The sequence below is a fragment of the Argopecten irradians genome, chromosome 4 (genome assembly GCF_041381155.1).
Source record: "Argopecten irradians isolate NY chromosome 4, Ai_NY, whole genome shotgun sequence".
NCBI classification, from domain to species: Eukaryota; Metazoa; Mollusca; class Bivalvia; order Pectinida; family Pectinidae; genus Argopecten; species Argopecten irradians.
The window spans coordinates 43515981-43528165 of record NC_091137.1 but is presented as its reverse complement, the minus strand read 5'-3'; the positions used below and the strand labels follow the sequence as shown (position 1 = coordinate 43528165).

Here is a 12185-nt window from a genome sequence, read left to right as displayed (position 1 = left end):
TATTTAATTATTTTTTTTTTCAATGTCAAAGTTTAAAAACTATGACAAAGTTTATCATTATTCTTGTTTAAATTTTGTTTTGATCAATTATTTGACTGAAAACCTTTAAAGCAACTTTCAGAGACAATTGAGTTTATTACACGGGCAAATCACCTGAAAATCAGGTCAATTTCACAATAAGAAAACTTCATACATGCATAAATTTTAGGTCAATGTCAGTTGATTTCTTTCATATTGAATAACATTTTTTGCTCTTTTCAGATAAGATTTCCAAACATAAAAATTGACCAAATTTTACACAAATTCATAGGAATACATTTTGCATGCATATAATGTATGTGACCAACTGTCAAGCAGACTTATGCATACCGATTTTCCGTGAATTAAACAATTTTAAGTGTGAACATGCATCTCGAACGTTATTATTTTCATTCAATACATACATGTATTGCATCTTTTAAAAACTTTTTTTTTCTATTTTTTTTTATATATAACTTTACTAAACCGATGAGTAAAACTTACGATTTTCACATGTGAATTACGATGTAATATTGCAAAAACATCAACTAATTGTGGTTTTTGTCCACGTATAAGTCGCGCTGGTGTATAGGTCAGGGAAAAAAGGGGAAAAGTCGCAACTTACAGTGTATATTCCGTAAAATATGGTAGTTACCTACCACAGTTGTCTGATACATGTATGTCAAGAAAAACTCTTCACATTTCCTCTTTTGAACTTTTATTTCATTTCATATCATAAATAAATGACAAATAAACAAGTATAGATGTATTGAAATATTGTCAAAGATATCACAGTTTTGAGTCAGAATGCAAACATAAAATTTATTTTATCACAAATCAAATCATTATGAATAATCAATTATCTCTTTCTGTGGTGCCTTGCACAACCTGAAATTCTTGAAAAGCAGTACGTTTTATATAACCATAGGAAGGCCATGAAACTTCATTTCCATAGGTTGCTTATATCATAGTTATACTACTCTTTTTGTAAATTCATTAATGTAAAATTAATTCACTATTTTCTCCCTCTGGAGGACGAGTGTTTGAAAATAAAATTAAAGAGATGTCTTTTTTTAAGAAATATATATATATAGTCAATATGCAGATTGAGGGAATTGAGGAATATATGTATTTCTTCAAATGTTATTGCATTTTCAGCTTTCATATCAACTCAATTGACGTTTCTTTATAATCAAACATGTTTTTTTACACATTTATCTACAGAATAGAGTTGATAAGAAATTTAACCATGTATTAATACTCCTTTTATACAATGACATGTACAAACACAACTTGTAACATTTCTGTAATTTCTTACACTTTATGCTGCACAACACCATATATAGCACTTGTGCATATGTACATAGTGAAATAATTTATCTATAAAATAGTTACCCTAACAGGTAGGAAAATCATGGACGGATAAGTTCCTTTATATCACAGGTCTCTTAAACATACATTTGTTTCAAATGTACATGCAGTACCAAATTTACATCATGTTAATACAGATTTCTAATCGCTTTTCTCAAACTTTTCTAGTTCAGAAATTTCCAATAAAAGATTCTCAATGCCATACAGGCTAGATGGTCTAAATAGTACCATTTTCTTGCAATTTTTTTACAATCTTTCAAATCAATGCCAATACTTTCACATAAACAATATATCTTTAAGTAATTCTTCCATATGCATTCATGCAATCCACATCAATCAAAATTTCAGATCTTATTTGCTTATTAAGCAAAAAGTTGAAAAAAATTGTATGGGCTTAATACTGAGCATGGAGCTTATTGACAGTAGAATATGACAATTAAAGATTCCTATAGAGCAGTATAGATAAGTACATTCATAGAATCACAGTCAATATAAGGCTAGCACAAGTTAAGAAGTATTAGAAAAGTTCGCGGACTTTCCCGATGTTTTTGTTCCAACTTTCCATCCATCGATCTTCAGCATGGACAAGACGCTGTCTCTCATCTTCAATAGACTGTAAACTGTCAGCGAACTGGTTCTTATAATCCTACAAGTAAACAACATCATTATTATCACTAGTACTTGTGTGAGATGAAAGCTATTCATAATTCAGCACACGGTGCATTGAAATTAGAAAACTATTGACATATCTGAAAATATGATTGCAGTTCTTAATGAAACAGACGTTTACCTAAAAAAAATAAGGTATTACTATGTTAATTAATCTTTGTAAGTATTGAAACAATTAGCAATTACCAAACTTATCAACCATCTTTACTATATATTAGGTATAAGATGGTTTCTTGACATGGTTTCTCTAGAGATGTCAAGGGGTGGGGTTGGGATTTCTTTTTTTACATTTTTTTTTTTGAGTGGAGAGGGGTTAACTCACCCCCACCCCCAAAGGACTGTTCAGATAGGAAGATTTTGTTCTACACTCTAACACACACAGTTCTATCATCATTATTAATTCAACAGAACATACAAATGAAAACTTATATAGAACAAATTGATTACCTTTTCCAATAGCAATTTTATCAGTGAACTATACGAGTTAGAATTACGTACCTGGTAAGCAGAGTCGCGAGCCTTGACCACTGAGCTGTGACCCAATGTTGTTTTGGCTGTAGTTACAGAGGCAGTCGTCTGTACTTTCGCTGGTGGGGACCCTACCACCAACTCATTATTAGGGATACCTGAATTTTAAAGGTCATAAGGTCAAACAAATGGTCATGGGTCAAAAACATGTCAAATATATAATGATATGATAAATTTAAAGAAAAATCCTTACGGACGAAATCTAAAGAAATAAAAACAAAAACATGAGCGCTTTCGTCCATTCAAGGAGCTCTTCAGTTCTTGAATGGACGAAAGCGCTCACTAGTCAGTCGTTATGTTTTTATTTCTTATATATATATATATATTATATATATATATACAAGTCTGGTGAAACGTGATTAGTGAAATAAATTTCAGAGGTCAAACTGAAAGTATACGTCAAACAAAGGGCAAGGGTCAAATACATGTCAGAGGTCAAAAAAAAGTATACGTCAAACAGATTGGTGACCTAGAGTCTAGATAACCAATTGGTTGTCTATAAAAATGGTTTTGTGTAATTTGTCTCAACCATCAACTACTATAATGAAGCCCTTCAACAGAAGTCAAAGTTCAATCACATATTACAGCTTTATTTTGCCTACAGTAATTAAAGGTCAGAGGTCATCTGAATTAATATTCAAACTGACCTGGCCAAACTGTTTTGCCGCGAGGTAGTGCATCTTTGTCCTCACTATCCTCCAATGGCAGACCCGCGTTTCTCCTTCGAATCAGTTCACTAGTGGGGTACTTCTTAGCATCCACGCCTGTAACACAACAAAATTATTATCATTTATTCATTTTTATGGAAATATGGAAAACAGATATTATAACTGTTGCTGAAGCATTTTACGTATATACATGTCTCTGAAAGGGTAACCTTGACCCAAGAAGGCTGAAACTAAAACATGGCCTACAAAGTTATTTTTAGAAACCGTGACCTTGGAAGTTGACCTTAGAACCCAAAATCAATCATACTTTGTGTTACCTCATAAACTAGCATTTTATAAAGGTTCAACCCGATCCATCAACCCTTTATCAAGTTAATAACTGGAAAACAATATTTGATATCTTTTTTGGTAAGTGACTTTCAAAGTTGATCATTTGACCCTAACTCGATCCCACTCTGAGCTACACCATAACATTGCATTGCAGAAAGTTTCAACCAAGTCCATAAAATGTTTCTCAAGTTGTTATTTGGAAATCAACATCCATACACACAAATGACCATAAAGAGAAAAATCCTATTTTCACCAGATTCATTGGTAGGGGGCTAGTTATCAGTCCACAAAAGTGGAGTATACTTACGTCCCCGTTCAATATCATCGACTACCAGTAGGTTATCATACTGTAGTAACTGGTTCTCAGACGACCGAGCCAGAATCTCTAGGAATGTCTTAGCATGTGCTACAGTTAATTCCTGTAAAATGAAAGGAATAAAAATTTACTTCATGACTGTGCATTAATATGCTGAACCATTTTCCAATCGTTTAAAATAAAATCAAGGAGAAAAGGTTAATGTTACAAGAAGACATGAATCAGGGGAAGATTTCATGATATTTCACATTTCTCTGTGAGCTGTAATCATCTGTTGTCATGACAACATGTTTTTTTCTTTTGATTTTTGCATGGACACTAATATTCTGTATTTGCATATTACAGAGTTATCTGCCCTTGAAGGTGGGTATTGATTGTGATATCATGTATTTATGAGAGAAATGTACTTTTTTCAAAGAAAACGGTGTGAGTTTTTTTCCACAAAGATACAAAAATAAAATAAAAATAGATATGTAAACTAAATATCTAATCTTAAAATTAAATTTAGAATAGTATGCAGTACACAATTCATCTGTAATTCTTCTACGATTTACCTGTTACTCTTCAGTACATTTCTAACTTTAGATATTCTGTACACTAAATTTACCTGTAACTCTTTAGTTACTCTTCAGTACATTTCTAACTTTAGATATTCTGTACACCAAATTTGCCTATAACTCTTTAGTACGTTTCTAAGTTGAGACATTCTGTACACTAAATTTACCTGTAACTCTTTAGTATGTTTCTCAACAGCAGAGATATAATCGTTGTGGCGCTCTGTCTCCTTTTTACACAGATTTCTCATCTGGTCCTCCTGGTGTGGATGGCCCAGTACAGGACGTAGCAGGTGTTCGTGTTCTTTCTGTTAACAGGAAAAAAATACAGGTACACATTATTAATCACTGCAATATATTCACACAGAGATCAAACACTTTTTATAAGTTTAAATAGTATTTGAGCTTTCTGTATATAAATTTAATTCTGCAAATGTTAAGAGAATTTCAAACAACACAGTTTTTCAAATGGCACAGAATCTGAATGTCGCACAGGCAAATCAAATACAAATGAAGCTATTGAAATGGCAGCCGTATTTGACCATTTTTCATGAATGGAATGGTTTTGATAAACCAAAGGTACAAAACTTCTCCTTACCTAAAATTTTTACTCGATAATTGATATATACTTAATGCATTTCAAAACAGCTGTATCTTTTTCCTTAAACTACAACAAGTGAACCCTATTTGAAGCAACTATTGGTATCTTATACCAATGATGTCTATTGGTCAGTTTGGCTGACCGATAAGATACTTCTTAATTACCTGTCTTGTCTCCAGCTGTGTAAGAGTCTTGGTAAACTGGTCAGTACAAGTTTGTCTGGCCAAAGTACACTTCTGTGTCTCCTCATTCAGGAGATCTTTGATCACTAGACTTGGGATGTGAGCTATGGAATGTTCTAGTGCAGTCAGCTGACCACGATACTCTGTTAAAAATAGCACACCTCATGATGATAGTATACATCTATTCACTTGATTGAATTTACAATATCTGTATTATAAACTTGAAGGTTGATAAAACTGCTGAACATCTAGCTACTTTAATTATATAAATATAAAAAAAAATCTTGTTTAAGAACACAGGTATTGGTCATTTTGAATTCTAATCTAAGATAATTGATTGTTTTATCAATAATATCATTTATTCACTGAGAAAAACACTCAAAATACTGGTATACAAAAATCATATATGAAATCTACCTTGAAAATGCACATCAAATTAAAAATGTAACTTCGTCATTCGCATGAGAAGGAATAGAATATCAAATAAGACAAACCTTGTAGACACTGGTTGTGGTATTCATCTGTTTGAGTGAAGTATGAGGACAGCTTCTGTGTGATAACCTCCGCAAACTGGTCAAAAGTTTCCTGGAGAGCCTGAGGCCTGGTCACCATACGATTTCCCTTCTGGCGATAGTACATCTAGTAAAACAAACAGAAATGATGCTTTTAGAAATAAAATTACAAACTTAGAAGTTAAATTGAAAAAGAAAAAATAATAAAAAAAAAATATAAAAATAACATCTGTAAATAAATACCGTCTCGTCCACATGAAATTTGAATAGGATGGAATTAGAAAAGATAAAACAAGAGGGGGGCCAGTTTCTACAGCATTCCGTGACTTAAACTCATTTACCCCTGAATATATGTTTAGGTTCTTCTAAATCAAAGAATAGGTCAGTCCATTATGATATTTCAGGGGTAAACGAGTTATGACTGCAAAATCTCCAAAGAAAGGCATTACAAAAGTAAAGGAAAATTCTAATGATAATGAGCTTCACTAAATGGAGAATGGAGAATTTTAGTTTAAAAGAATTCCTTATAGTTAAGGAATGTTGCAGAAACCTGGATAAGATCAGAAGCCATAAAATGTGATGAAATGAACATTTCCTCTCCTTTTCAAATGTTTTTTTTTATATATATCAACAGATTTCTTGTCTTACCTCCCCTGAAGTTAGAAGTCCGTCCAAAGCTTCCCGAAGCGTCCTCTTGACAATGCCGAGTAGGTGGTTCTCTTCTCCTTCCTCGTCCTTCTCTCCGAAGATGAGGTACTTCTTGTCAAACTTGGTCGACTTGCTACTCCTTCTCAACCTGTATATTAATGACAATATCATATATAATAAGTAAATCTTACTCCATAATTTGTTGATATGTAACTCCAAAAAAAAAAAGATTTATTTCAAACAATACACAATCTTACAAGGGAAACTATTGATTCATATAGCAAGCAGTTAGAACAGTATATATATAGAATATGTAGGAATATAACATGTAACAAATTAAGTTTATATAGGTTTTCCTGGTGTCTGGTATTCTATATTTGCATATTACGGAGTTATCTGCACTTGCGGGTAGTTATTGATTGTGACATCATGTGTTTGCGAGTATAACGTCATACTTTTTGGAGCAAACAACGTGAATTGCACCCACAAAATAATGACGTCACAATGGATACCTATTAGCAAGGGAGCTAACTCTGTAATGTGAAAAGACGGACTAAGTCTTAACACTTTGTACAGGTTTCTATGGATCCATATGAAAGCATAATCAGGTTAGTTGATATAGGTTTTACAATGTTATATCTAGTGACAATATAAGTTTTTGTACATTAAGATTTAATTCCAACACCTGTCCTTTTTATTAGATTGTTCCATAAAATGATGATTAGGGTTTTCTGAAAAAGCAGAGGATTGTCTTTAAAATTATTTTAAATTAGTTTAATTAATTCATAGATTCTTCACAGAAAGCACATCACCCACACACCAAAACCGAAAAGTGAGAGAGATAGAAAGATATTGATGGATAAAACTGTCACTACAATTACCTTAGACATCATTGAAACTAACAATATATTAACTTCTGTCAGTGGTAAATAACGAGTGTCGTTACAGCTAATAAATCACTCAAATTTCTTTCTACATACAATCGTATATCAATGTCATTCAACGTAGTTCAAAGTCTATCTAATAATTATTGTTTAATTAAACTTCATCACTTTACATTAAACTAGGATAAGACATATTAACTCATTCGCCCCTTAGGACACATTTAGACTTGCCTAAATTAAAGACTAGAGCAGTCCATTATAAAGTTTCAGGGGTGAAAGAGTTAATGCACCTTATCTCTATATCTCAAAGTGGGACAGGTTGGACATACCATATTCGACCAAATAAGTGCCCTCATCCATATAAATTCTGAGCTCCTCCCTTTTTTAGGTCTAAATTTAAATTACCGTACATTGACTTACATACAAACTGAAACTTATAAACAGTGAAGATTTCTCGATCTAATTTCTTTTGCAAATTGATTAAAAATGGCTTACAGACTGTGCAATAATGTTGTGAAATGCCAGTCCAAATTTGGTCAAATACTGTAAACGACATTATTTTTATGGGGGCATAAAAATACAAAAACGATCATGAGAGAACATTTTGAAAATTTCTTGTAAAGAGAAAAACATTTTTTTCAATGTTAAAGTTTTCGTACCCTTTGATTTTGTTTTTAAACTAAACAAAATCAAAGCTATACATGTAGATATATTCATTGCTATTTATCTTATGTTATTTTACCAACCGGTAATTAAAGTCATGAATTCTTTTGCAAGTCATTGTAAGACATTTGATATGAACTCAATATTTCTTTTCAAACAATGCCTAATTATTATTGTTACAATAAAAAGTAACTACTGTATTTACATCATAACACAGCTACATTTCGATTAATTTAACTTTGGCAAATTGAAATTGATTATGGCATCCTGTTATATGGTATCAATTCATGCATGAAAATCGTAAGTATAATCAGTTTTAATCTTGATCATATGAATTCAATTGCAGAACCATTGTGTAAAGACCATTACCAATAAAAAGAATAGCAAATTAATACATGCAATATTTGTTCTGTACCTGTGGATGGTGTAACTAGATTTATATACCTATAATGTGCTCACTAAATTAAAGCATGACTGTGCTTTGCATGCAGTTTTAAAATATCCTAAATGTGTGTAAATTTCAAAAAAACTTAATTATAAATGCAGTGCATACTCAGTAATTTTTTTCTCTTTTATTTGAAGTAAAAAATAACGAAATTATCGATCAACCAAAGAAAATATACTGACTTATGAAATGTCCATTTAGACGTGAAACTTAATGTTATCAAACTAAACCAAAAAATATTGACATGTACATGTACCAGGTATTTCAACTATTCAACGATGTGATTTGGTGAAACTATATCACATCATGTGTAAGAAATTGTGTCACAGGTGTACGCATCGGGAAAAACCCTGTGGGCTGAATTTGTTAGCTGAAAGATGATTAGCTATAAGAATACTTTCAGACAAGTTTAGACCAAGTCACCAGTGTAATCACACAAAACATTATGACACACAAACTGAAATGAGAGCTAGAAGTCGTTACTAGAACATAGGAGAGTCAAAACTAAGGGAGGTAAGTCAGTTATAACAATACCGTTGGTGAGTTGGTGTAGAAAAGCTGCCGCCATCCATCCTGGTTACAAATCAACGTTTTAGGTCAATAAAAGTTTACATCACAAGGTTGAGCACCACGTATGGACAGTTCAGGAAGTATAAGATGCACAGTATATATAAAACACAGACATCAGGGATGCCAACCTCTAGACTCAGATCCCAAAAGGAACCACCAAGATCTCCTAATAGAAGACACCTTCAAAGATTTTTAGAAGGATCATTTTACATGACGTAAAATACAGCATTATGCATCTTCATTATAGTTTTTGAACTTTAAAAATGTTCAAACATCTTGAGAGAATATTTTTTCTTTCTTCTTTTTTTCCCCCCATTAATACTTATTATGATATACACTGTATTCAGATTATTTTAGTGATAGAGTGATATTTGTAGAAATGTTTTATTAATGACAATTAAAAAGGTCAAATATTGCTCTCTCATGTATTTTTATATGCCTTGACATGAGAATGTGTGAGAACATTTTCAAGTACGGTGAGATTAAAATTATCATATGCTGCATTAGAAACATTTTTGTAGGAGACTGAAAATCCTGAGTCTCCCAACAAAAACCTTGAGAGTTGGCAACCCTGTATTTAACGATGGGATATAATACAAACATGCAGGCTTAGATTACAAATTGAACATATTCATCCCTGGAAATTCATAATGAACTGTTCCAGTCTTTGAATAAGAAGAGTTCAAATGTGTCTCCAGGGGTGATCAAGAATAAGTTAAAAAAAACACCTTTCCCCTCATTTTAACTGCATACATATACCAGTTTCCATCACACATACATGGTATGATTGGTTAAACTCACAAAAATTATTTACATTTGTATATATTCAATCAAAGGCATCTTCTAACAATAGATATAATGATTTATTTGGTCTTTAATCTTATTCCTTTCATTAAAAGCACAATATACTATAGTTATGAGTAATCCAACTTATTTCTAATGTTTCTATAGATGTCTAATCTGAATTAAGTTGCTTTGCAAATAAATGAAAATTTGAGTGAATCTTGCTTACGTTGCAATTGCAGACTAATTTATATATTATCCAGACCATGCAACTCAAATATCAGTTTCAATAATTCATATACTTTCTTCATATACATAAATCTAATATGAACTTCACACAAATATTCCCACCAACTCAAAACCACATCATGCTTCCATAGCTGTTTTTAAACAATATCCATCAAGATGCCCCAATCCTGTCTTTTGCAATATTAGAGTTATCTCCCCTTGTCATTATCATTGTTGTTTATCAATTGTGATATCATTATCGTTTTTGCAAAACTTTGATTTTCTCCAAAAAATTCAATGTTGCAATTACAAACATTGATAACTAGTAAAAAGGGCAGATAACCCTGTTATGCACAAATAAAGGATATGCATTCAACGATTAATAATCAGTGACTTACCCTGATTGTACACGCTTGGGTGGGTTTTCTGAGAGTCCCTGGTTGCTCTTACGATTGGTCTGTTTCGATTTCTCGGAAGGTGTGTTGGTAGAGAGTGAGGATTTCATCTTCTCTCTCATCTCACCCTGGGGCTGACCCACTGAAAAATACAGTCATCTGGTGAGCCATACCTTTCTAAAATGACATGATGTTTGATATCAACTCTGGGTCATGAGTTGGAATCCCATGCGGGGTAGATGGGCAGTTGCCAAGTACTGACACAGGTTGGAGGTTTTTCTACAGATACTCCGGCTTTCTCCACTTTTTAAACCTGACAGTGACATCCTTAAATGACTCTATCTGCTATTAGGTAGTTAAGGTAGTTAATCACACCAATTTAATATTTCATGGAAATTATTACGCTATAAATAGAATGTGTTTTGTATAATATGCCACTTGACTCATTATGACTGTAAATAATATAGGCACTGTGTATCACATAACATGTTTTTGTTGTAGGAAAACATATACAAATGTATATAAGTTCAAAATTAATTTCTCTTTTGGCATTTAAATTTAGATAGCATGCTTTAACATATTAAGTAAGTTACAATAACGTTATACATGTAAATGTGTTTTAATATATATCTGCCATTGATAAGGTAGAAAATATTTTAAAGGCCAGCTACGAGATAAATCATCTAAGAAAATCGTGTCATGAAAGGGCTCAAGGGCCACAACTATGTAAACATCATAATTAGATGAACAGAAGGGGAAAAGTTTACAATATTCCAGATATTTGTAAGATTAGCTGTCACATGATTGTCCTTACTTTGAATTGATTCTCCATCTAATTCAGCGTCAATACCAAATCTCAGCTTGCTCTTCTGCTGTCTGTGGGAGTACAAAGAAACAATGGTAAGCAAGCTATGTCTAAATACTGTTATCATATATGATACAAAATATATACAAAAACTTCCATCATAAAAAAAATAAATCAACCTGATAACAATTTCTGTTATTCTTTTGTTAAAGATGCTCCACCACCGACAGAGCCTAAATGTTATTCATCATTTGAACAATAATTAGTGTTTAATCGTTCGAGTATACATAAGTTTTTTGAGGCATGTTTTTTAATTAAGGCACCTGATATTAACACAGATGATCAAAATGAAGATAAAAATTTTTTTCAACAATTTTTTACTGAATGCAGACTTTTAACATAAGATACAATTTAATTAGTACAATATCATGAATCTTTGTATCAACATCCACCATCATTGTCATGAAATCATATTGTTGAGAGTATTCATAACATGTTAAGGTTGGATGCAATATTAAGAAGGCACTTTGTGCTTTTCTTATCTGTAATAGACTCAGAGGGGCTTATTGTCAAGTAAAGATTGGCTTATTTGTTGGACATGAATGTGCTTATTTACTGGATATAGGTGTGCTCATTAAACCTTAAAAGTTGGCATATTACAAGACATGATTTTGAATTTACTGATACAGGATTGGTGAGTGTAATGTCAGTAATGATGTGAACATTGAACAACATCCTACTTTTCCATTAAACAATCAACTTTTACACATCATAGTATTCAGTTAACTAATAGAGAAACACAGCCATGAGTCCACAGCCAGGATTTTCCCTGGTAGCTTCTTCAAAGTATCAATGCTTTTAGAGTGCAAATTAATTGAAATGTTCATTCCATACTAAAACTGATAAATTTTCCATGTGACAACACTAACAAACTCGAACTCACAACAAATAATTTCATACTATCTGTTTATGGACAATTTATATAAAATGACTCAATGAAAAGACATGAAACACT

The 12185-nt window shown here is 32.1% G+C and overlaps 1 protein-coding gene across 1 annotated transcript in view; it reads right to left on the bottom strand.

Moving 5' to 3' along the window:
• Positions 1 to 719: 719 nt before the first annotated feature.
• Positions 720 to 12185, bottom strand: part of LOC138321769 (coiled-coil domain-containing protein 180-like) — a 59670-nt gene continuing 48204 nt past the window's right edge. Inside the window, 11 exon segments of the mRNA XM_069265715.1 lie at positions 720 to 2035; positions 2557 to 2684; positions 3234 to 3350; positions 3892 to 4003; positions 4625 to 4762; positions 5220 to 5380; positions 5732 to 5876; positions 6398 to 6545; positions 8924 to 8962; positions 10369 to 10507; positions 11180 to 11241. Of these exon segments, the coding sequence (XP_069121816.1) occupies positions 1907 to 2035; positions 2557 to 2684; positions 3234 to 3350; positions 3892 to 4003; positions 4625 to 4762; positions 5220 to 5380; positions 5732 to 5876; positions 6398 to 6545; positions 8924 to 8962; positions 10369 to 10507; positions 11180 to 11241 (1318 nt within the window). The 3' untranslated portion in view covers positions 720 to 1906.